The sequence below is a fragment of the Macaca mulatta genome, chromosome 19 (assembly GCF_049350105.2).
Source record: "Macaca mulatta isolate MMU2019108-1 chromosome 19, T2T-MMU8v2.0, whole genome shotgun sequence".
Lineage (NCBI taxonomy): Eukaryota > Metazoa > Chordata > Mammalia > Primates > Cercopithecidae > Macaca > Macaca mulatta.
This window is the reverse complement of record NC_133424.1, coordinates 62,537,656-62,563,515: the sequence shown is the minus strand read 5'-3', so window position 1 is coordinate 62,563,515 and position 25,860 is coordinate 62,537,656. Positions and strand designations below refer to the sequence as shown.

Below are 25,860 nucleotides of genomic sequence, written 5' to 3'. Positions count from 1 at the left end.
CAGCCTCCACCTCCCGGGTTCAAGCAATTATCCCACATCAGCCTCCTGAGTAGCTGCGATAACAGGGGTGCGCCACCATGCCCAGCTAATTTTTGCATTTTTAGTAGAGATGAGGTATCTCCATGTTGGCCAGGCTGGTCTCAAACTCCTGACCTCAGGTGATCCACCCACCTTGGCCTCCCAAAGTGCTGGGATTACAGGTGTGAGCCACCATGCCCGGCCCAGAGAGGAAATATTTTAAACTTAGGGAATAATATAAGATCTTTGTCATATATATATATATATATTTTTTTTAACCCTTTTTTTTTTTTTGAGACAGAGTTTTGCTCTTTTGCCCAGGTTGGAGTGCAATGGTGTGATTTCAGCTCACTGCAACCTCCACCTTCTGGTTTCAAGCAATTCTGCCTCAGCCTCCCAAGTAGCTGAGATTACAGGTGCCCACCACCATGCTCGACTAATTTTTCTATTTTTAGTAGAGACGGGGTTTCACCATGTTGGCCAGGCTGCTCTCAAACTCCTGACCTCGTGATCCACCTGCCTTGGCCTCCCAAAGTGCTGGGATTACAGGCGTGAGCCACCGCACCCGACCTACAACCCTTTGAAAACAAAAACCATTCTTAGCTCTGGCCCATAAAGGAACAGGCTGGAGACTGAATTGAGCCCCTGTAGTTGGCCAATCCCTGTTTTAGTGGACTTTGGTGAACATACATGTGCATCGTGGTTGGGTATGCCAGTGTTCCCCTTTTATTACAAATGTTGTGTTTTTCCTCTGTACCCTGCTGGAATAAAATCCATGAGTAAACTATTTACACACATAACTTTAAAAAATCAAATAACTTAAAGATAAAGGAGAAATAGGCTGCATGTGGTGGCTCACGCCTGTAATCCCAGCACTTTGGGAGGCCGAGGTGGGTGGATTACCTGAGGTTAGCAGTTTGAGATCAGCCTGGGTAACATGGTGAAACCCTATCTCTACTAAAAATACAAAAACTTAGCCAGGTTTGGGGCTGCATGGCTGTAATCCTACCTACTGGGGAGGCTGAAGCATGAGAATCACTTGAACCCAGGAGATGGAGGTTACAGTAAGCTGAGATCACGCCACTGCACTCCAGCCTGGACGACAGAGCAAGACACTTGTCTCAAAAAAAAAAAAAAAATTAAAAGTGGAGGCCAAGGATGCTGCTCAACATCCTTCAACACACAGGACAGCCCCCAACAACAAAGAATTGTATGGCCCCAAATGTCAACAGCGCCAAGGCTGAGAAACCCAGTCCTAGAGCCTTACTCCTGAGATGTGATCCATGGACCAGAAGCATTAGGGAAACAGGAGCCTAGGAGAGCCAGAATAACGCCATTTTCAGTTCTGCTCCATCTTGGGACTACCAAGGCACATTTCTTGCCAGTCACGCACATTCCGTGCACGCAGGTACAGCTTAGGTTAGTCTTTTTTTTTTCTTTGATATGGAGTCTTGCTGCGTCACCCATGCTGGAGTGCAATGGCGCCATCTCGGCTCACTGCAACCTCCGTCTCCTGGGTTCAAGCAATTCTCCTGCCTCAGCCTCCGGAGTAGCCAGGATTATAGGCACATGCCACCACACCCAGCTAATTTTTCTTTATTATTATTTTTTTATTTTTGGTAGAAATAGAGTTTCGCCATGTTGGCCAGGCTGGTCTCCAACTCCTGACCTTAGGTGATCCACCCCCTCTGCCTCCCAAAGTGTTGGGATTACAGGCATGAGCCACCATGCCTAGTTTAGTCTTTACATAGACAAGACCCCTGTATAAGAAAAACTTAAAACAAGGACGATGTATTCTCCTGCTTGCTCTCTGAGGATGCCCTCCTCTGCAATAAAGCAGCTTTCAATAAAATCTTTCTTGTCACTGCACTCTGTGACTGTCCTTGAATTCCTTCCTGCAAGAGATTTAAAGACCTTCTCTTGGGGCCTGGATCAAGACCCCTTTTTCTGGTAACAGAAGCATCATCAACTCCTGGAAGCTTGGAAAACATTTAGAACCTTAGGCCGCACTCTAAACCTCATACATCGGAATCCGCATTTGATCAATATCTCCAGGAGATCCATGTGTGCATTAAAGTTTGAGAAGTGTTGACCAGGATGATATAATGAAGTAGCCAGGGCTTGCCAGGTAATATCATCACCCTGAACAGCTACAAACCCAGCGTGACATTAGGAGGCCAAGGTGGGAGGATCACTTGAAGCCAGGAGTTTGAGAGCAGCCTGAGCAGCACAGCAAGACCCCATCTATAAAAAATATTAATTTCCGGCCGGGCGCGGTGGCTCAAGCCTGTAATCCCAGCACTTTGGGAGGCCGAGGCGGGTGGATCACGAGGTCAGGAGATCGAGACCATCCTGGCTAACATGGTGAAACCCCGTCTCTACTAAAAATACAAAAAACTAGCCGGGCATGGTGGCGGGCGCCTGTAGTCCCAGCTACTCAGAGGCTGAGGCAGGAGAATAGCGTGAACCCGGGAGGCGGAGCTTGCAGTGAGCCGAGATTGCGCCACTGCACCCCAGCCTGGGCGACACAGCGAGATTCCGTCTCAAAAAAAAAAATTAATTTCTAATTAGCTGGGCACTGGGATCACGCACCTATACTCCAAGCTGTTCTGGAGGCTGACGTCAGAGGATCATTTGAACCCAGGAGTTAGAGGATGCAATGAGCTATGATCACACCACTGCACTCTAGCATGAGTGACAGAGTGAGACCTTGTGTCAAAAAAAAAAGTAAAGAAAAAGGTGATATTTATTTTAATAATATATTTTAACTTAATACAATATATGTAAATCATTATTTTAACATGCGGTCACTGTAATAAATTATAACGAAATATTTGACTTTTTTTTTTTTTTGAGATAGAGTCTCGCTCCGTCGCCCAGGCTGGAGTGCAGTGATGCAATCTTGGCCCACTGCAAGCTCCACCTCCAGGGTTCACGCCATTCTCCTGCCTCAGCCTCCCGAGTAGCTGGGACTACAGGCGCCCGCCACCATGCCTGGCTAATTTTTTGTATTTTTAGTAGAGATGAGGTTTCTTTTTCTTTTTTTTTTTTTTTTTTTGAGACGGAGTCTCGCTCTGTCACCCAGGCTGGAGTGCAGTGGCCGGATCTCAGCTCACTGCAAGCTCCGCCTCCCCGGTTTACGCCATTCTCCTGCCTCAGCCTCCCGAGTAGCTGGGACTACAGGCGCCCGCCACCTCACCCGGCTAGTTTTTTTGTACTTTTTAGTAGAGACGGGGTTTCACCGTGTTCGCCAGGGTGGTCTCGATCTCCTGACCTCGTGATCTGCTCCCTTCAGCCTCCCAAAGTGCTGGGATTACCAACATGAGCCACTGCACCCGGTCAGGCCATTATTATTCTCTCTCCAAATCCGTCTCCTACCCATTCTTCCTTTGCAACATAGCTTGTATTTATCCCTTCCTGTCTGAGCTCATTAGTTGTTAGCCTGCATTCTTGTTATTTTTCTCATTCATACATTCATTCATTCATCCAACGAATATTTATTGAGCCCCTACTGTGTACCAGGTATTGTTCTAGGGGCTGGGGACACAGCAGGGAGCAAGTTCATGTCCACGTGGAGCTTACATTGAGGTGGGGAAGACCATCATTAATCAGGCAGTCACACCCACAAGTGGAAACTCCCCTCCCTGCTGAGGGCTACCGTGGAAAAATGGATAGTGTTCTGAAAACATCTAACAAGAGGGATTTGACCTTGTCAGGACCATCCCAAGGTCTTAGAAGGTGTCCTCATTGAGCTTTAAGTTGAAAGATGAGTAGGGGTCGTTGGGTAGAATGGGAGAGTAAGGTGGTCCAGGCAGAAGAGACAGCACGTGCAAAGGTCCTGTGGCAGAAGGACACAAGGTGCATGCACAGAACAGGTGCTACACTCAAACTTTCGGCCTCAAGCAATCTTCCCACCTCAGCCTCCCGAGTAACTGGGACTACAGGCAACTGGGACTACCACCACCCCTGGCTAATTTTTGTATTTTTTGTGAAGATGAGATCTCTCCATGTGACCCAGGCTGGTCTTGAACTCCTGGGCGCAAGCGATCCTCCCATCTGTAATCCCAGCTCTTTGGGAGGCCAAGGCGGGTGGATCACCTGAGGTCAGCAGTTCAAGACCAGCCTGGCCAACATGGCAAAACCTCATCTCTACTAAAAATACAAAAATTAGTCGGGCATGGTGGCCACGCCTGTAATTCCAGCTACTCGGGAGGCTGAGGCAGGAGAATTGCCTGAATCCAGGAGGCACAGGCTGCAGCGAGCCAAGATTGCACCATTGCCCTCTAGCCTGGGCGACAGAGTGAGACTCTGTCTCAAAAAAAAAAAAAAAAAAAAAAAAATTGCCAAGCACGTTCTCATCCCAGGGTCTTTGCATTTGCTGTTTCCTCTGCCCAGAAGGCTCCTCCCTGGGATGACCTCACGATTCGCTCCTCATTTCCTTCTGGACTTTACCTGGATATCACCTCCTCGGTGAGGTCTCCTCTGCAGAACGCTGGAAATTGTCAGCACCCCTGCCACCTCCTCCCACCCTCCCTTCCTGCTTTATTTCCCCTTAGTGCCGAAGACCATGAAATATACTATATATTACATGTGCCTATTTTATTAGAACATAGCTCCAGGGGTTTGAGTCTGAGCTGGTCACTGATGTAGCCCCAGTGTCTAGGACTGTGCCTGGCACAGAGGTGTGCATGCACCGTGTGTATGAATGAATGTGCACATGAAGCAAGCGTGTCTACCGTGTGCCTAGAACAGGGGTGGGTTCCGGAGACCTAGGGAGCTCAGATAAGGCCTAGAGCAGCTGCTGTCTGAGGTGGGGAGGGCTGAGTCCTCAAGGGAAAGAGAAACCGATACCATCCGGCAGTCTGATAAGATCTGTGAGGGAGGGACAGTTGCCTCAGTCATGGGTGGAGCAGTGTCCTGTGACCAGGACAGCATTTTCCTTGGAAATGCCCCTGAGGCTGGATTTTTTCCCTCCCTCCCTGCCTCCTTCCTTCCTTCCTTTCTTTCTTTCCTTCTCCCCTCCCCTCCCCTCCCCTCCCCTTCCCTTCCCTTCCCTTCTTCCTTCCTCCCTTTTTTCCTTTTTTCTTTTCTTCCTTTTTGAGATAGGATCTCACCCAGTCACCCAGGCTGTAGTGCAGTGGTATGATCATGGCTCACTGCAGCCTTGACCCCCCAGGCCCAACAGATTCTCCCACCTCAGCATCCCAAATAGCTGCGAATACAGCTGTGAGCCAGCACATCCAGCTTTTTTTTTTTTTTTTTTTTCTTTTTTTGGTAGAAACAGGGTCTCCCTGTGTTGCCCAGGCTTGTCTCAAACTCCTAGATTCAAGATCTGCCCACCTCAGCCTCCCAAAGTGCTGGGATTACAGGTGTGAGCCACCAGGTTGAATGTACTTTTAACAGTCAAACAGCTCTACAACTCAAAAGCACATCCAGGCACTCATTATGTCAAATATTTAATGCATGTTACACGACTGGGGTTTTTTTAGGTTGAGATTATAACCTTTGGTCTTAGAGGTACAGAAAATAATTAGCTTTTCATAATTGCATAATGCCTTACAATCTTTAAGATTTTTCTTTCCTTTGCGGTGTTGTGCCATAAAACAAGCCCTGGCCGGGCATGGTGGCTCAAGCCTGTAATCCTAGCACTTTGGGAGGCCAAGGTGGGAGGATCGCTTGAGGCCATGAGTTCAAGACCAGCTTGGGCAACATAGTGAGACCCCATCTCAAAAAAAAAAAAATTGAAGCTGAGGCCAGCCACGGTGGCTCATACCTGTAATCCCAGCACTTTAGGAGGCCAAGGCGGGTGGATCACCTGAGGTCAGAAGTTTGAGACCAGCCTGGCCAATGTGGTGAAACCCCATTTCTACTAAAAATACAGAAAATTAGCCGGGCATGATGCCACATGCCTATAGTCCCAGTGACTTAGGAGGCTGAAGTGGGAGAATCGCTTGGACCTGGCAGACAGAGATTCCAGTGAGCCGAGATCACGCCATTGCCCTCCCGCCTGGGCGACAGAGCCAGACTCTGTCTCAAAAAAAGAAAAAAAGGAAAGGCCCTAGATTTTGGTCCAAAGTAGTGCATGCATGCAGTATAAAACTTCCCTGGCTGGGAGAGGGGCTGGGGGGCAGGTTGGGGCCAGCGGTTAGCGGGAGAGAGGGTGTGAGCTGAGTTTCTCACCAGATTTTTCAGGTGACTCACAAGCGATACGTCTGTGCTCCCAGCTCACATTTACAGAACGATGTCTGTGTACAAGGACTTTAAATTCATCTTCCCATTTGCCCCTCACAGTGAAACTATTGTAGAGATGCTAATGTTGTCTTCATTTTACAGATGAGGACACTGAGGTATGGGGGATATGCGCAGGTCACACAGTTCATAAGGAACAAAGCTGGGATCCTGACGCTACAGCCCATACTCCTTAAAAAAAAAAAAAAAAAAAAAAACTACCTTTTAAACTTTTTTAAAAACATAATTCACACGCCATAAAATGCACCATTTTAACATGTGCAATTCGGTGGGTTTTAGTTTATTCGTGTGGTTGTGCAACCATCACCACTATCTAATCCCAGAGTATTTTCTCCTTATTTATTTTTTTTTTTATTTTTATTTTTTTTTTTTTTTGAGATAGAGTCTCGCTCTGTTGCCCAGGCTGGAGTGCAGTGGCGCCATCTCGGCTCACTACAACCTCCGCCTCCTGGGTTCAAGCAATTCTCCTGCCTCAGCCTCCCAAGTAGCCGGGATGACAGGCATGCACCACCACACCCAGGTAATTTTTGTATTTTTAGTAGAGACAGGGTTTCACCATGTTGGCCAGGTTGTTCCCGAACTCCTGACCTCAAATGATCCACCCGCCTCGGCCTCCTAAAGTGCTTGGATTACAGGCATGAGTGCCCGGTTGTAAATATATTTTTATATTATATGGTTATCCATTAACTTTCTGGATGGTGCTTTCTGAAGCCCAAAGGACGTCAGATATTTTATTTTGGTTAAGTCCTCTCTGGCCCGTGTATTCTTGATCCCTGCACGCTGTGTTGAACACAGCGATTGACAGATGGGGGACTTCTGGCAATAGCTACGGATATATCTATGGTTGTCACAGCTGGGAGTGAGGGTGCTGCTGGCATTTAGTGAGTAAAGGCCAGAGATGCTGCCCACATCCTACACCGTGCACAGGTCGGGGCCCACAAGGACAGATCGTCCAGCCCCAAATGTCAGTAGTGCTGAAGCTGGGAAATCCCGATTTGCCGATACACATAACAGCCAATGTGAAACCCTCAGAGCGTAGGGTTAGGAGCACAGGCTCTGAGGCCAGGCAGCCCGAGTTCAAGTTCTCGCCCTGCCTCCTACTCACTGTCTGATCTGGGGCAAGTTGAACAACCTCATCATCCTCATCTGCAGACGGGGACAATGCCATTGCTTCCCTTACAGCGCGCCGGGAGGATGAAAGGAGGTGCTAGGTCTTGGCATGGGGCCTGGCACAGAGTCCACACTCTCAACCCATGTGGGCCATGGGTCTGGTTCAGCAGCCGCTAAATACCAGGTGTCTGGGATACACAGTGATTCCCTTCAGTTTCATGTCAGCCCAGTGAGTGCCATGGTGCAGTGAGGAAACTGAAGGACAAAGAGAGGAAGCTTCCTGCCCAATGTCACACAGAATATGGGGCTCTCAAACAGAGTTTGAAAGGCAGGCAGGCAAGAGGAAAGGAAGGAAGGGAGGAGAGAAGGGAGGGAGGGAGGGAGGGAGGAAGGAAGGGAGTGAGGAAGGAAGGGAGGGAGAAAGGGAGGGAGGGAGGGAGGGAGGGGAGGAAGGAAGGAAGGGAGGGAGGGAGGAGCAAGCCAGGAAAAAGGAGACAAAGCACTGAGACACATGGAGAGGGGCAGAGATAGGAGACAGGGGATAGAGACCCAGAGAGAGGGGGACAGAGAACCAGAGAGAGGGGGACAGAGAACCAGAGGGGGACAGAGACCCAGACAGAGAGGGACAGAGACCCAGAGGGTCGGGGGGACAGAGACCCAGAGAAAAGGGGAGAGATACCCAGAGACAAGGGGACAAACACCCAGAGAGATGGGGACAGAGACCCAGAGAGAGAGGGAGAGACCCAGAGAGAGAGGGAGAGACCCAGAGAGAGAGGGGGTACAGAGACCCAGAGAGCTTGGGAGGGCAGAGACCCAGAGAGGGGGACAGAGACTCAGAGAGAGGGGGAGACAGAGACCCAGAGAGAGAGAGATGGAGACCAGGGGAGGAGACAGAGACCCAGAGAGAGAGAGATAAAGAGGCAGAGAGGGAGGCATAAAAGAAAAGGGAATGAGTGATAGGGTTTGAGGAACAAGAGGGACAGTTAGGATTGGCTGGGGGCAGATAGCCTGTGGTCACCTCACACCCCAGTTTTCCATCCAGAGAGCGGGTGGTGGAGACAGGCAGTGTACAGAGAACCCCTGGGCCTCATGGAGGTGTGGGGACTCTGGCCTGAGTGGCAGCCTCCAGGCCCAGAGTGTGAGCAGAGCTGATGTCACCCCGTGGTGCTGGTGATGGAGTGAGAGGAAATGTGGGCGTGACCATGCCCCACCCGTGGGTGTGAGAGTCACTGAACTAGGTGAGAAGTGTCCCGCGGGGCAGGTCATGGGCCCTGCCTCTGCCTTGGGGTGACATTCAATCCCAGGCCATGCAAATAACAAAGCATGTTATTTTAAAGTTCTTGTGTGAGTGAAGTATAACACATATCCAGAAAAGAATGCAAAACACGATGTGCAAGCAACCCACGTATCTTATCGACCGATGAATGAATGCACGCAATGTGGCCCATCCAATACAATGGAATATTATTCAGCCTTAAAAAAGTAGGCTGTAGGCCGGGCGTGGTGGCTCACAACTGTAATCCCAGCACTTTGGGACGCCAAGGTGGGCGGATCATGAGGTCAGGAGATCGAGACCATCCTGGCTAACATGGTGAAACCCCATCTCTACTAAAAATATAAAAATTAGCCAGGTGTGGTGGCACGTGACTGTAGTCCCAGCTACTCAGGAGGCTGAGGCAGGAGAATCACTTGAACCTGGAAGGCAGAGGTTGCAGTGAGCCGAGATCACACCACTGCACTCTAGCCTGGGCGACAGAGTGAGACTCTGTCAAAAAAAAGGAATTGCAGATCATGTCGTCCTTTGTTTCTGCTTTTGCTCAACATCATGTTTGAACGATGCCCCAGAGACATTTGTGGGCAGCCAGATCATCCTCCCACTGACGTGCAGGATTCCATCAGAGGAACATGCCACAGTGGGTTTATCTAGCGAGTCTCCCGTTGACAGATACTTGGGCTGTCTCCAGCTTGAGCTCCTTACAAAGGACGCTGCCAAGGGGATGCGTGTCTGCCCGCCCTGGCGGATGTGTGCACACATTTCCCGTGTGTGCATGTGAAGGAAGGGATGTGCACATGTCCAGCCTGCATAGAGCCTGACAGTTTTCCAATGTGGCTGTCCCTGTCTGCCCCCCCACAGCTGTGCATGAGAACAGGTCACTGTTTTTGTAGCCACACAATGTGGACTAGGGAGGGGGCTGGACATGGGGAAGTGGATGGTGAGAAAACAGCCCTCACCCCACCCCCAACGCTGGAACCGCCTCCTCTAACTCCCCTCCTCCGCTGGGCTTGAAGCCAAATCCCTCTAACCATTTCCCAGACATTCTTTTCCGCCTGCTGCACACCAATGCCAGATCTGGCCATTAGTGTCACTCAGCAGGGCTTTGCAGCCTGGGGACCTCTGGCTGCCTGCCTGGCCCCACATCTGTCTCTGTCTCTACCTGCATAACCTCACACGAGTAGACTGTCCCTGCTCTGCCTCCCAATCCACCTCAGCCAGATGGGGTGTGGACGAAATGAGATAAGGCATGCCTTCATTCTGGCAATACACATGTGTATGTACATTACTTCATGAGGTTCACAAAACTCCCCAAAACCCTCTGGAAATATTAGAGCAGCAGGCACGACTTTGTACAGTCACAAACTCAGATGAACATAAAACATATAGTCCTTTTCAGCTGGGCGTGGTGGCTCACAACTGTAATCCCAGCACTTTGGGAAGCCGAGGCGGGCGGATTACTTGAAGTCAGGAGTTTGAGAACAGCCTGGCCAACGTGGTGAAACCCCGTCTCTACTAAAAATACAAAAATTGGCCAGGCGCAGTGGCTCACGCCTGTAATCCCAGCTCTTTGGGAGGCCGAGGCGGTGGATCACGAGGTCAGGAGTTCAAGACCAGCCTGGCCAACATAGTTAAACCCCATTTCCACTAAAAATACAAAAATTAGCTGTGTGTGGTGGTGGGCGCCTGTGATCCCAGCTACTCAGGAGGCTGAGGCAAGAGAATCGCTTGAACCTGGGAGGCGGAGGTTGCAGTGAGCCGAGACCATGCCATTACACTCCAGCCTGGGTGACAAGAGTGAGACTCTGTCTCAAAAAAAAAATTTAAAAAAATACAAAAATTAGCCGGCTGTGATGGTGCACACCTGTAGTGCCAGCTACTCGGGAGGCTGAGGCAGGAGAATCACTTGAACCCGGGAGGCGAGATTACAGTGAGTCAAGATCGTGCCACTGCACGCCAGCCTGGGCAACAGCGCAAAACTCTGTCTCAAAATAAACAAATGAACAAACATATCATCCTTTTCTTTCCTTTTTATGTTTTGAGACAGGATCTTGCTCTGTGCCCCAGGCTGGCATGCAGTGATGAGATCGTGGCTCACTTCAGCCTTGATTTCCCAGGTTCAGGCGATCCTCCTACTTAAGTCTCCCAAGTAACCAGGTCTACAGGAGCGTGCCACCACACCCAGCTATTTTTTTCTATTCTATGTGGGAGCCTGAGGCAGGATGATCACTTGAACCCAGGAGGTTGAGGCTGCAGTGAGCTGAGATCGTGCCACTGCACTCCAGCTTGGGCGACAGAGGGAGACCTTGTCTCCAGAAAAAAAAAAAAAGAAAAATTATGTCAATGGTATTGAGTTGTATGTTTCACTGTGGGTTTTTCGTTTGTTTGCTTGCTTTGTTTTGCTTTTTACTGTTTTCACTTGGATCCATTCATGTCATGATGTGGACAGACTCGTCTGATCTTCTAGCTGCTACAGAGTCCTGTACCACCAGCGACCCACCTCCCCAGTGAGGACACCCAGCTCGCCTTTGTCTCCCGGTGCCGTCAATAACATGGTGATGGACATCTGTGCGCCTGGAGGGTGAGTGTGGGAACTTCCTTGGCCACTTTTGCTGGGGTGTGAAATCTGATGATAGTTCATTTAACTTATGTTTGACCAAATTAGCATGGCTGCAGCCGATAAACAAAACCGGTTCTGCCTCCCAAGCCTTCCTGCCTCACACCCGGGCCTCAGGGTTTGGGGCTTGGACGCTGAGGAATGAGCGGCCTTCCCATCCCATTCTAGCCATCACTTCTTAGATCAAACAGCAGCCCCTTGACTCCCTGCATGACAGGCAGATGGTAATAGGGGATGAGGAAAAGTACGCGCGAGTTAATATCTCAGGTTCATTTCTCAAATTATGGCCCCCACGACATAGGTAGACAACTGGATCATCCTAAGAAAGGTAGGCGTGGGCGGCAAGGCCCTGACTTTCAGTCCGGAAGTAGAGAGAATTTCACTTGGGTGTGAGCACCTCCTTGTGGTCTAATCCTACACTTTGCAATCCCAGCACTTTGGGAGGCTGAGGTGGGGGCGGATCACTTGAGGTTGGGAGTTCAAGACCAGCCTGCCCAACATGGTGAAACCCCATCTCTACTAAAAATACAAAAATTAGCCAGGCGTGGGGGCACACACCTATAGTCCCAGCTACTCAGGAGGCTGAAGCAGGAGAATCGCTTGAACTTGGGAAGTGGAGGTTGCGGTGAGCTGAGATCGTGCCACTGCACTCCAGCCTGGGTGACAAGAGCAAGACTCTATCTCAAAAATTAAAAAATAAAAAAGGGAACCCAGAGAGTCCTCTCACCCTCTTTCTGCCACGTGAGGATACAAGAAGAAAGATCCACCAGAACCACATCTTGTTGGCGCTCTGATCTTGGATTTCCAGCCTCCAGAACTGCAAGAAATAAATTCTGTTGTTTATAAGCCACCCAGTCTATGGTGTTTTGTTATAGCACCTAAACTATTAATAAGACAACTCCCCTCTCCTACTCTGTCTCTCTCTCTCCTCCTCTCTCCCTCCACATAGTAATATTTAGTCTTAATTAATTTAATCTCTATGAATTAATATTTAACTATATATTAATATATATTAATTTCACATTTGCTATATCTCCGTGTATACTATTATAATGTTTTTAGTTGAATCTCTATGATTAAATTTATATTTAATTCATCTACGTATATAGAGTGAGCTGAGATTGCACCACTGAGCTCCAGCCTGTGACACAGAGCGAGACTCCATCTCTCTCTCTCTCTCTCTTTCTATATATATATATATACACACACATATACATACATAAATTATACGAGTGTGGTGGCACGGTAATCCCAGCTACTTGGTAGGCAGAGGCACAAAAATAGGTTGAACCTGTGAGGTAGAGCTTGCCATGACCCAGGATCGCACCACTGCCCTCCAGCCTGGGCGACAGAGCAAGACTCTGTCTGAAAACAAACAAACAAACAAACAAACAAACAAACAAAAAATATGTGGGCCGGGCGCAGCGGCTCACGCCTATAATTCTAGCACTTTGGGAGGCCGAGGCGGGCAGATCTCCTGAGGTCAGGAGTTCGAGACCAGCCTGGCCAACATGATGAAACCCGTCTCTACTAAAAATAAAAAATTAGCTGGACCTGGTGGCGCCTGCCTGTAGTCCCAGCTACTTGGGAGGCTGAGGCAGGAGAATCGCTTGAACCCGGGAGGCGGAGGTTGCAGTTAACCGATTCACACCACTGCACTCCAGCCTGGGAGACAGAGTGTGACTCCGTCTCGGGAAAAAATAAATAAATAAATAAATAAATAAATAAATAAATAAATAAATAAAACAAAACAATATGTGTTGAACGAATAAATTTAAGAGGAATTAGTAAGTTCCAAGAGGGGTAGAGCAGAGGCTTTCTGTTTTTTCTTGACTCTCTCTCTAGGTTCTAGAACCATGCCTGGCACACAGTAGGTGCTCAGCAAACACGGACCTGTAACACCCTGATGCTCCCTGGGCCTCCTGACCGCGCCCTCGACTGGGAGGCGGGGCCGGCCGGGCCCTCTCTGTGACGTCACAAAGGCCTCGCCATGCCTCTGGCGTTGACCCTTCTGCTGCTCTCGGGCCTGGGCGCCACCGGAAGCTGGGGCTGCCTGCAGTGCGACCCCTCGGTGCCGGAGGCCCTGAGTCACCTGCGCTCCGCCCTCATCCCCAGTCGCTTCCAGTTGGAGCAGCTGCAGGCCCGCGCCGGGGCCGTCCTGATGGGCATGGAGGGGCCTTTCTTCCAGGACTACGCGCTGAACGCGTTTGTGGGGAGAGTGGGTGCGTGCTGGAAGTTGGGCAGCGGGGCTGGGCGAGGGATGCCGGAGACCACGCCCCCAAGAGGGGTCGGGGCCAGGCCTGGAGGGGGCGAGGTCACTTGACTCTCTGGGGGGCCCACTGGAGTGTCCTCTCCCTTCTCCCCTAGAGACAAATCAACTGGACCTGGTGGCGTCCTTTGTCAAGAACCAAACGCAGCACTTAATGAATAACTCTCTGAAAGGTAGGAGAGCCGAGGGAACGCCTGCTCCAGCACCCCTCTCCTTTCCGCCGGTCTGCATCACCTCCTTTGAATATAAAAATAAGAGCAAACACGCATGTAATGTAGCCTTTCTTTCTTTCTTTCTTTCTTCCTTCCTTCCTTCCTTCCTTCCTTCCTTCCTTCCTTCCTTCCTTCCTTCCTTCCTTCCTTCCTTCCTTCCTTCCTTCCTTCCTTCCTTCCTTCCTTCCTTCCTTCCTTCCTTCCTTTCTTTTTTTAAGGCGCAGAGCCTCACTGTCGCTCCGGCTGGAGTGCAGTGGCGCCATCACAGCTCACTGCAGCCTCCACCTCCAGGGCTCCAGCGATCCTGCCGCCTCAGCCTCCCAAGTAGCTGGAACCACAGGCGTGTGCCACCACACCTGGCTAATTTTCTATTTTTTAATTTTTTGTAGAGATGGGGTCTCATTATGTTGCCCAGGCTGGTCTCAAACTCCTGGCCTCAATAAATCCTCCTGCCTCAGCCTCCCAAAGTGCTGGGATTACAGGTGTGAGCCGCTGCACCTGATCATAATCCAAGACACTGTTTTTTTTTTTTTTTTAAAGACAGTCTTGCCCTGTCTTCCAGGCTGGAGTGCAGTGCCACAATCTCTGCTCACTGCAGCTTCCGCCTGCCGGGTTCAAGCGATTTTCCTGCCTCAGCCTCCCAAGTAGCTGGGATTACAGGCACCCACCACCATGCCCAGCTAATTTTTATATTTTTAGTAGAGACGGGGTTTCACCATGTTGGCCAGGCTGTTCTCAAACTTCTGACCTCAAGTGATCTGCCTGCCTCGGCCTCCCAAAAGTGCTGGAATTATAGGCGTGAGCCACCGTGCCAGCCAAACCAAGATACTCTTAACAGGCAGGATATTTCAAGGACATAGAGGTTACCTTCCGTGAGCCAGGCAAGAGCGAAATTTTTGTGTGTGTGTGTGGTGGCAGGGGTGGGAATGTGCAGGGTTGGGACAACCCAGGCCTGCTCCGTTAATCCTTTATTGCCCAATAAAATACGTCAAATGGAGGGAAATACTAAGGAGGAAAAAAATAAAGCAAGGACCATGGAATGGCAAGTGCTGTGAGTAGGGGTGGGGATTGCAGCTTAAAGCAGGGCATCCAAGAAAGATGTCCCTGAAAAGGGAGCATGTGAGAAAAGACTAGAAGGGGAGAGGGAAGCAGCCATGATGGGGTCTGGGGGTAGAAGGGTGCAGGCAGAAAGAACAGCTGGTGGAATCCCTGAGATGGGACTATGTTTGGCATATTCACAGAACATCCAAGAAGGCCAGAGTGGAGTGAGAAGGCAACATTGTCTCTGTGAAAGATGAGATCTTAGAGTTAAGGGGAGGGAATGGGTGTTTAGAATATTGAACAAACAGGATTTGTTGCCAGTCATGCTGACGAATTGCACTGGGATATAAGAAAAAGAAAGGCGTCGGCCGGGCGCGGTGGCTCACCCCTGTAATCCCAGCACTTTGGGAGGCCGAGGTGGGCGGATCACGAGGTCAGGAGATTGAGACCATCCTGGCTAACACGGTGAAACCCCGTCGCTACTAAAAATACAAAAAATTAGCCGGGCGTGGTGGCGGGCACCTGTAGTCTCAGCTACTAGGGAGGCTGACGTAGGAGAGTGGTGTGAACCTGGGAGGTGGAGCTTGCAGTGAGCTGAGATCGCCCCATTGCATTCCATCCTGGGCAACAAGAGCAAAACTCCATCTCACAAAAAAAAGAAAGAAGAAAAGAAAAGAAAAAGAGAAAGGCATCAAAGATAGCACCAATGATTCTGAATTGAGCAATTAGAATCGTGACACACTTATTTACTAAGATGGAGTAGACTGGGAGGTTGGGAGTAGGTCTGGAGGAGAATAATGAGGGTTCAGTTTTGGATTTAGTGGGTTTGAGATGCCTCTTAGACATCCAACTGGAGATCTTGACCAGATAGCTGGGTATATAAATCCCACCTTTGGTGAGCCCTCTGGGATAGTAATATAAATGTGGGGGGCATCTGTGTATAGAACAGCACCATCCAATAGAAATAGAATGTCAGCCACAAATAGGAGTCACATATGCAATTTTAAATTTAAATTTTAAATTTTCTAGTAGCGTGGTGGCTCACGCCTGTAATCCCAGCACTTTGGGAGGCTGAGGCAGGTGAATCGCCTAAGGTCAGGAGTTCAAGACTAGCCTGGCCAACATGGTAAAACCCCATCTCTACTAAAAATACAAAAATTAGCCAGGTGTGGTGGCGGGCACTTGTAATCCCAGCTACTCAGGAGGCTGAGGCAGGAGAATCACTTGAACCCAGAGGCACAGTTTGCAGTGAGCAGAGATCACGCCATTGCACTCCAGCCTGGGCAACAAGAGTGAAACTCCGTCTCAGAAACAAAAAGAAAAGAAAAGAAAAGAAAAATTCTAGTAGCTGTGTTTTAAAAAGGGAAACAGAGGCCGGGCGCGGTGGCTCAAGCCTGTAATCCCAGCACTTTGGGAGGCCGAGACGGGCGGATCACGAGGTCAGGAGGTCGAGACCATCCTGGCTAACACGGTGAAACCCCGTCTCTACTAAAAAAAAATACAAAAAACTAGCCGGGCGAGGTGGCGGGCGCCTGTAGTCCCAGCTACTCGGGAGGCTGAGGCCGGAGAATGGCGTGAACCCAGGAGGCGGAGCTTGCAGTGAGCTGAGATCCGGCCACTGCACTCCAGCCTGGGCGACAGAGCGAGACTCCGTCTCAAAAAAAAAAAACAAAAACAAAAAAATAAATAAAAAGGGAAACAGAAACAGATGAAATTAATTTTGATAATATATTTTAGTTAATCCAATATATAAAATATCACCATTTCAACATGCAATCCACATAGGAATTATCGATATATTTCACAGGTTTCTTGCACAATATCTTTACAATCCAGTGTACGTTTTATACCTACAGCACATCTCAATTCAGACTAGCCCATTTCAAGTGTTCAGTAGCCAGGTGTGGCTAATGGCTACCACACTGGACAGTGCAAGGCTAGGTAATATATAAAGCCATATGGATTGAAATCATGAAGGAGTGAGTGTAGACACAAAAAAGAAGAGGCCAGGCACGGTGGCTCACGCCTGTAATCCCGGCACTTTTGGGAGGCCGAGGTGGGAGGATCACCTGAGGTCAGGAGTTTGAAACCAGCCTGGCCAACATGGTGAAACCCCATCTCTACTAAAAATAGAAAAAATTAGCCGGGCGTGGTGGCGCATGCCTGTAATCCCAGCTACTTGGGAGGCTGAGGCAAGAGAATCGCTTGAACTTGGTAGGTGGAGGTTGTAGTGAGCCAAGATCACACCACTGCACTCCAGCCTGGGCAACAGAGTGAGACTCCGTTTCAAAAAAAAAAAAAGAAGAGGAGAAGAGAGATCAAATCCTCTTGCCAGATAAGGAAGGTGAGGCCAAGGAAGCGTGGCTTTGCCTAGGCCCCACAGTGAATCAGAATATAGATGCAGGATCTCCCCGGCCATAGATTTGCCCAGGAGACCCTTAGTAATCCTGGTCTCGGTTACCCCTTATAAATGAAGAGGAACTTCCTCATCTCTTCTCCTGGAAGCTGCAGGTAGTGGGGTGGGCTTTCCGGGTGCCTCCCACCCCACAGAGATCTCTTCCTCTCCTCAGATGAGCCTTTGCTGGAAGAGCTGGTGACCCTCAGGGCGAATGTGATCAAGGAACTCAAGAAAGTTTTAATTTCACATCAATTAAAAGGTGCAGCATATCTCTCCACCAATTCCCTCTCCCCTTCTCCCTTGATCTCTTGATCCACTTTTTTTTTTTTTTCTGAGACGGAGTCTCGCTCTGTCGCCCAGGCTGGAGTGCAGTGGCCGGATCTCGGCTCACTGCAAGCTCCGCCTCCCGGGTTCACGCCATTCTCCTGCCTCAGCCTCCGGAGTAGCTGGGACTACAGGCGCCCGCCACCTCGCCCGGCTAGTTTTTTGTATTTTTAGTAGAGACGGGGTTTCACCATGTTAGCCAGGATGGTCTCGATCTCCTGACCTTGTGATCCGCCCGTCTCGGCCTCCCAAAGTGCTGGGATTACAGGCTTGAGCCACCGCGCCCGGCCTCTTGATCCACTTTTACCACTTTTTCTCCCAAACCAAACTCCTTCTTCACCTCTCCTATAACTCAGCCTTCTTCATCTCTCCCCAATCTTCCCTTCTGTCCTTTCCCAGCCTCACCTCTTACCTGCTCTCCTGATCCCTCACCAATTAAATTATCAAGTTACCATCCCAATTTAACTCACCTCAGCAATTTTCTCTTGCAGCCTGCAACCCCAAACTTTGCCGTGAGTTCTGGATCATCTATCTCTCCCTTCTTTACCCTCCTAACCCCCTTTGCCCTGTCTCCCCAAATCAAGCCTGGCTACCACTCCTTACTCCATTTGGCAGTTCCCTTACCCCAAAGCCATGGAACCTAGGGAGATTTGCTTTTTAAAGGTTTATGAAAATAACGACTATCTGCAAAACAACATTTTGAAGGTATGTAAGTCACGATAAGATAGGCTATGTTGTATTAACAAATAAACCCTCACATCTCAGTGGTTTAATACAACAAAGGTTTATTTTTCTTTCACCCAAATTTCACTGAGAGTTGAGTGGCAGTCCAGGTGGTGACTCAGGGATCCAGGCTATACACACGTGGCAGCTTCTAAGCATGCTTCAAACAGAAAAGCAATAGAAATCACACTGAGAGTTTTACAGCCAAGCCTGGAAGAGACACACATGATCCTGCTGACTTTCCATTGTCCAGGACTAGGTCACAAGGTCACAATTTACTGAAAGGCACCCTGGGAAATGTAGTCCTCCTGTATGCACCAGTAGAGGAGGACACAGTGGGCCCAAAGAGGGGACATCTCACCAGTGTCTGCAAAGGAGGCTCCAAATTAGAAAAAGAAAAGTGCAAACTCAGAATTTACAAATGTTTAATTAAATGTCCACAAACAGACTGCTGAATCTACTGGATGACTGCAACTGAATTGAACTCTTCAATGATTATATAACAATTATTTTTTATGTGAATTGTCAGTGCATTTTGCTCAGTTCCTCTGCTGGGCAGTGGAATCTCTGAAATTTAGGAGAGCCAAGGGACCCCATCTCCTCTTTCTCCTTCTTCCTTCCCACCCTTGCCGGTCCTCTGATATCTGCCCTTGTCTTACTTCTCCCTTTCCCCTTGCCTAGGCTGGCTAAAAGAAGAGGTGTGGGACTGTTTACATTGCCAGAGGATCAAATCCCAGTGTATCCACAAAAAGTACTGCTTTGGTAAGCTTCTGGGGGTGGGGGAAGACGTGGGACAGGCGTGCGAGAGATTAAGACAACCATGACCCGCTAGATACGGGTTTCGAGGCTCCCACATGCAGCCTCAAATCCTGCCCTAACCATTTGCTTAGAGTGTGGCCCAGAAGTTGCTTCTGTATTCTGAAATTCACTTTCCTCCATCTGGTAAATGGAGAGACTCCCTGGAACTTTAGAATGCCCCTAGCACCAGAATGGCAGGTGCCAGAAAAACATTTTCTTCTTAGCCGTTGCTGTACCTGGGGAATTTGGAAGGCTGTGCTGAATTCACTCATTCATTCATTCATAAATCTAAAAAACATACATTCTTTTTTTTTTTTTTTTTTTTGAGACAGAGTTTCACTCTTGTTGACAGGCTGGAGTGCAATGGTGCGATCTTGGCTCACCACAACCTCCGCCTCCCAGGTTCAAGCAATTCTCCTGCCTTAGCCTCCTGAGTAGCTGGGATTACAGGCATGCGCCACCACGCCCAGCTAATTTTGTATTTTTAGTAGAGACGGGGTTTCTCCATGTTGAGGCTGGTCTTGAACTCCTGACCTCAGGTGATCCACCGCCTCAGCCTCCCAAAGTGCTGGGATTACAGGCGTGAGCCCCTGCGCCCGACTTTTTTTTTTTTTTTTTTTTTTTGAGATGAAGTCTCACTCTGTTGCCCAGGCTGGAGTGCAGTGGCGCAATCTCGGCTCACTGCAAGCTCCGCCTCCTGGGTTCACATTATTCTCCTGCCTCAGCCTCCCAAGTAGCTGGGACTACAGGTGCCCGCCACCACAGCCGACTAATTTTTTGTATTTTTAGTAGAGACGGGGTTTTACCGTGTTAGCCAGTATGGTCTCAATCTCCTGACCTTGTGATCCACCTGTCTTGGCCTCCCAAAGTACTGGGATTACAGGTGTGAGCCACTGCACATGGCTTTTTTTTTTTTTTTTTTTTTGAGATGGAGTCTCGCCCAGGCTGGAATGCATAGGCATGATCTCGGCTCACTGCAACCTCTGCCTCCCAGCTTCAAGTGATTCCCCTGCCTCAGCCTCCCAAATAGCTGAGACTACAAGTATGCACCACCATACCCGGTTAATTTTTGTATTTTTAGTAGAGATGGGGTTTCACCATGTTGACCAGCCTGGTCTCAAACTCCTGACCTCAGGTAATCCACTCAGCCTCCCAAAGTGCCATGATTACAGGCATGAGCCACCATGCCCAGCCTAAAAAACATATATTCTCATAACAGAAAGAATAGTACAAAGAGGCAGGACATGCAGTGGCTCACACCTGTAATCCCAGCACTTTGGGAGGCCGAGGCAGGCAGATCACAAGGTCAGGAGTTCGTGACCAGCCTGGCCAACATAGTGAAACCCCGTCTCTACTAAAATAACAAAAAATTACCCTGGCGTGGTGGCGGGCATCTGTAATTCCAGCTACTCAGGAGGCTGAGGCAGGAGAATCACTTGAATCTAGGAGGTGGAGGCTGCAGTGAGCCAAGATCGCATCATTGCACTCCAGCTTGGGTGACAATGCGAGACTCCATCTCAAAAAAAAAAAAAAAATGGTACAATGAATCCACATATATCTATCCAGGTTGAATAGTCATGCTGGATCTTTTCACATGCTGCTCCCTCTCTCTGTCACACTGTTCCAATCACTTCTTTACTTAATTCAGGTCTCAAAGGTCACTTCCTCAGACAGGCCTCTCTGATCATAATCTCAAAAGTAGCACTTACTATCAAATTATGTTAACAATGAACATTCTTCCATATTTATTTCACCTACTTTATTCTTTGCCATAGTATCTTAAAAGAAATCACAGACACCATGCCCCATACATAGACTGTACCTCTAAAAATAAACACATTTTCCTAAGCAGCCACAATGTCGTTCCCACACCCACCAAACCAAGCAATGATTCCTCAATGTCAAATAATTCCAGGTCCCACTGTCAACTTCCCTAATTGTCCCCAGAATATTTTTCACAGTTGATTTGTTCAAACCAGGGTCCAATGAAAGGACTTCTTATATCATTCAATTGTTAGGTTTTTCACTTCTTTTTAAAATCTAGAACAGTTTTGTTCTGTTTTGTTTTTAGACTGGGTCTTACCATGTTGGCCAGGCTGGTCTCAAACTCCTGGGCTCAAGTGATTGGCCCAACTTGGCCTCCCAAAGTGCTGGGATTACAGGCATGAGCCACTGCACCCGACCTAGAACAGTTTCTCTTACCAGTTTTGTTGTGTTTTTTGGTTTTTTTTGCCTCCATGACATTGGCATTGAAAAAGAAGGGAGTGTGTCCTGTAGAGTGTCCCACTTTTGGATTTGCTTGTTTGCTTCCTTTGGCTGGTATTTGGTGACAACAAATATTTTGAGCACCCTACGATGTCCCAAACTAAGGAACAGTGGAATGGGAGACAGATGTAGTTCCTGCCCTCGTGGAGCCCACATTTTAATGGGGCCAGAGGTTAGACTAGGGTTTTGCAACCTCAGCACTGTGGAGATATGGAGCTGGATTATTCTTTGTTAGGGACGCCATCCTGGTTATTGTAGGATGTTTAGCAGCATCCCTAGCTTCGATCCACGAGATGCCAGTAGCATCTCCCTCCCCATTATGATAATCAGAAATGTCCCTAGACATTTCCAAATGTCCCCTGAGCGACAAAATTATCCCTGATTGAGAACCACTGGGTTAGATGGTAATTACATGAACAGATAAACAGGCTGGATTCAGGTGGCAATAGTGTTCTAATGAAAACAGAATGGTTTGGTAAATAGTGCCTCGGGGGAGGCTGCTACTTTAGAAAGTACAGATGTAGGCCGGGCGCGGTGGCTCACGCCTGTAATCCCAGTACTTTGGGAAGCCGAGGCAGGTGAATCATGAGGTCAGGAGATCGAGACCATCCTGGCTAACATGGTGAAACCCCATCTCTTCTAAAAATACAAAAAAATTAGCCGGGCGTGGTAGCGGGCACCTGTAGTCCCAGCTACTCAGGAGGCTGAGGCGGGAGAATGGCGTGAACCTGGGAGGCAGAGCTTGCAGTGAGCTGAAATTGAGCCACTGCACTCCAGCCTGGGCAATAGCGCGAGACTCCGTCTCAAAAAAAAAAAAAAAAAAAAAAAAGAAAGTACAGATGTAGGGCGCCCCTCTAAAGAGGTGACTTTTGAAAGCTGAAGGAAGTAAGCAAGTGATGGGAACAGTGTCAATGACAGAGGGAACAGCACATGCAAAGATCCAACATGATCAAGCAACAAGTAGGAGAAGGCCAGTGTGGCCAGAGCCCAGTGAATGAAAGAGAATAGTAGGGTGGCAATGGCCAGGTCACGTGGGAACCAGATGGTGCAGGGCTTGCTAGAGAGCATGGTGAGAACTTGAGCTTTTATTCTGAGATGGGGGGCCATAGAGTAGCAGGAAGACTCTGAGAAGAGGGAGCCGACTTAGGTGTTAACAGCGCCTCCCAGAGGCCATGTGAGGAACTGTGGGAGGAGGAGTCAAGGAAGCCCCCCCAAGAGAAGCCTTGGGCTGGAGTTGGACCCGCTTGGTAGCCATGGAGGTAGATTGGATTCTGCCTACAGTTTGAAGGTCAAGCCAAGAGGCTTTGCTGATAGAAGGAAAGAGTTGGTGGTGGGTGGTAAGTGGAAGATGCAGAAAGCAACTCCCAAGGCCACCTTCAGGGTCAACAGCTAAGATGTAGCAACTAAGACTTTTATCTTGTGAAACTGTTCGCATTTTGTACCTCCCTCTCATGTGCATAGTGTCTCCGGTTTTTTTTGTTTGTTTTGTTTTTGTTTTTGTTTTTGTTTTCTGAGACAGGGTCTTGGTTCATCCCCCAGGTTGGGGTGCAGTGACACAGTCATGGCTCACTGCAGCCTCAACCTCCTGTGTTCCAGCAATCCTCCCACCTCAGCCTCCTGAGTTGCTAGGACTACAGGCATGTGCCACCATACCTAGCTAATTTTTTCTTTTTTGTCGAGATAGGATCTCACAGCCCACACTGACTTGAACCCCTGGGCTCAAGTGATCCTCCTGCCTCAGCCTCCCAAAGTACTGGGATTATAGGCGCGAGCTCACCATGCCTGGCCATTGTATCTGTACCTTTTGGTTTTGAGTCGAACTTCCCAAGTCGTCCTCACCCCACCCCATCCCATCAAATGAAATGCTTTTAGAACTAGCCTCTCACTGTAACTGTGATAACTGTGGTATGCAGGCTGGACTGTCAACTCCATGAGGCCAGTTTGCCAGCTTGGTTCCTGGCTGTATCCCAAGTGCCTACAATGGTGCCTGAGACAGAGCATTAGAGGAATGGATAAATGGAGAGTCAGATCCCAGCAGAGGGCAGGGAACAAATAGGAAGAGGGAGCGCCCCACCCCCACCCCTGCTCCAGGCTGCTGAATGAACAGGTGGGGTGGGTACGAGGCTAAGGAGGGGTGGTGACTTGGAGGTCAGGGCTGTTTCCCTCCCGCCCCAGTCGACCGGCAACCCCGCGTGGCCCTGCAGTACCAGATGGACAACAAATACCTGAGGAACCAGGCGCTGTTGGGCATCTTCATTTCTGTGTCTCTGGCTGTCTTTATGTTCATGGTCATCGTGGTCTCGTGAGTCATCCTTGCCCCCTCCTCAGTCCCCCGTGGGACCCACTGGGGCCCTCAAAAATGGCAACTCCCTGGATGGGTCACTGTGTATTTTGAGAGTCTCCTCTTCAGTCACTTTAGTCTCTATCTCTCTTTTTCTCTCTCTGTCTCTCTCCTCCCTCTTCTCCCTCCCGCCCCCGCCCCCGTACCTTTCTCTCATCTGTATTTCTGTCTGTCTGTCTTTCTCATTTCCCCTTTCCTCCACCTCTGGGTCACATTACAACCTTCCTGGGTCCTCAGCACTTTTGCCTTTGTGGGCCTCTTCTTACACTAAAAACAAACCAAAAACAAAAAAACCCTAAAAGTTATGTTTTGTGGATTCCTTGGTAGAAAGACAAATATCATCCAAGTTGGATTAATTATGTTCTATTCGTCATCATAATTACTGTTACATTCATTTATCTTCTTCTGGCTTTCAAAGATACTACAGTGAAAACATTTCCATGGACCCCAGGCCCTGTGCCTAGGAAGGAAGTGGCTTTCACCTTCCTCTCCCCCTCTAAGTTTATCTCCCTGTCTCTTTCTACTTGTGCCCCCCCGAGCCCCTTCTCCGGCCCCTGTCTTCCCCTCTCTGTCTCAATTTCTCTCTCTCTCTCTCTCTCTGCCTCCTCCAAGTGTCCCATTAATCTCCTTTCCCTAACGCCTCAGTTTCTTCATCTGCAAAAAGGGAGTAATGCCACCACCTCCCGCTGGGGGGTGTGATGAGCAGTGAATCAGTGAATGCTCTTTTTTTCTTAATTTTTTCTTTTTTTTTTTCTTGAAACAGAGTTTTGCTTTGTGGCCCAGGCTACAGGGCAGTGGCGTGATTTTGCAACCTTGGCTCACTGCAACCTCCGCCTCCCAGGTTCAAGCGATTCTCCTGCCTCAGCCTCCCGAGTAACTGGGACTACAGGTGCCCTCTACCACCCCAGCTAATTTTTGTATTTTCAGTAGAGACGGGGTTTCGCTATGTTGGCCAGGCTGGTCTCAAACTCCTGTCCTCAGGTGATCCATCTGCTTCGTCCTCCCAGAGTGCTGGGATTACTCATGAGCCACCATGCCTGGCCAGTGAACGCTCTTAATAACACTTAGCGCATGGGGAGTGCTCCCTGCAGGCCAGCTCTCACTGTGTACTTGCTCAGCCTCTCTTCCAACTCTCTCTCCTCATTTCTCTGTCTCCCTGTGTATTCATTTCTTATTGCTGCTGTAACATCACCACAAACTGGGTGACTTAAAGCAAAAGAAATGTATTCTCTGGGTTCTGAAAGCAGAAGTCTGAAATCAAGGGGTTGGCAAAGTTGGTTCCTTCCGGAGCCTCTGAGAGTGAATCCACCCCATGCCTGTGTCCTAGCTGCTGGTGGCTGCTGGCATTCCTTGGCTCCCTTCTAATCCCTGCCTCTGTCTTCACATGGCTTTGTTTCCTGTGTGTCCGTCTCAAATCTCCCTCTCCTTTCTCTTCTAAGGACACCTGTCTTTAGATGTAAGGCCCATCCTAAATCTCATGTCACCTTAACTTAATTACATCTGCAAAGACTGTGTTTCCAATTGAGGTCACATTCCCAGATACTAGGAGTTGGGACTTGGATATATCTTTGGGGTGGGTGACACAGTGTAGCCCACTATACCTGCTTCCACTATACCCTGTCTCTACCTTATCTCTCTCCATTTCTGCCTGTGTCTCCTCTTGTCTTTTTAGACTCTTTCTGTTCCCACATTTTACCATCACCCCTGGTCCCAACTTTTCTCTCCTCTCTCCTCACCAACTCCGATTGGCAGAGAACCCTGAAAATCTGCCCAGATACCCATGACATCACTGGATGAGCCAAATCAAGCCAAAGATTGGAGGGAAGTTATGGGTCCTTTGATCTGGAGGAGCCTGAAATTCTCATTCTAATCTACAGGCTTTTTCTCTCTGACCAGGGCTTGTACATACAGACAAAACCGAAAACTCCTGCTGCAGTAGGACGGTGGTTTGGGGATAAGGAGAAAGGAAAATTAATAAAATTGGTGACAAATCCATCAATGTCTCTGTCCGTTTCCTGGGGACCCTCCCCCTAGTTGGCGTCCAGCTGTGTTTCTCTACCTGACTGGATGCTCCTCAAAAGCTGGGACCAGATCCCACTCATCTGTAGACACCCATTATCCTAATACAAGGTAGAAGTGACTTGGACCTTCAAAAAGGATGGACAGCATATTGTAAGGGTTTGAAGGGACAACCATTTCTCCTCTGGGAAGGAAATGCATCT

At 48.9% G+C, this 25,860-nt stretch overlaps 2 protein-coding genes across 5 annotated transcripts in view; one reads left to right on the top strand and one right to left on the bottom strand.

Moving 5' to 3' along the window:
- Positions 1-13,476, bottom strand: part of MYH14 (myosin heavy chain 14) — a 145,662-nt gene extending 132,186 nt beyond the window's left edge. Inside the window, exons 1-2 of one of the 2 annotated variants that reach the window (XM_077980800.1) lie at positions 13,360-13,476; positions 11,995-12,084 (exon numbers count right to left, since the gene is read on the bottom strand). In XM_077980800.1, the coding sequence (XP_077836926.1) occupies positions 11,995-12,045 (51 nt within the window). In that variant the 5' untranslated portion in view covers positions 12,046-12,084; positions 13,360-13,476. The remainder of the gene's footprint in view (positions 1-11,994; positions 12,085-13,359) is intronic. The other variant, XM_077980801.1, reaches the window with a different exon arrangement.
- On the top strand, positions 13,174-25,633 carry IZUMO2 (IZUMO family member 2). Of its 3 annotated transcripts, NM_001194696.1 has the most exons (7): positions 13,258-13,489; positions 13,635-13,709; positions 17,360-17,446; positions 18,003-18,023; positions 18,916-18,996; positions 23,473-23,599; positions 25,535-25,633. In NM_001194696.1, exons 1-7 carry the CDS (start codon positions 13,258-13,260, stop codon positions 25,575-25,577), a joined length of 666 nt encoding a protein of 221 aa, NP_001181625.1. In that variant the 3' UTR covers positions 25,578-25,633. The 3 variants fall into 3 exon arrangements, with proteins under 3 accessions (XP_028694351.1, XP_028694352.1, NP_001181625.1); XM_028838518.2 differs by lacking the exon at positions 18,003-18,023 and having other exon boundaries at positions 13,174-13,489; positions 25,535-25,631; XM_028838519.2 differs by lacking the exons at positions 17,360-17,446; positions 18,003-18,023 and having other exon boundaries at positions 13,183-13,489; positions 25,535-25,631.
- The last annotated feature ends 227 nt before the right edge of the window (positions 25,634-25,860 follow it).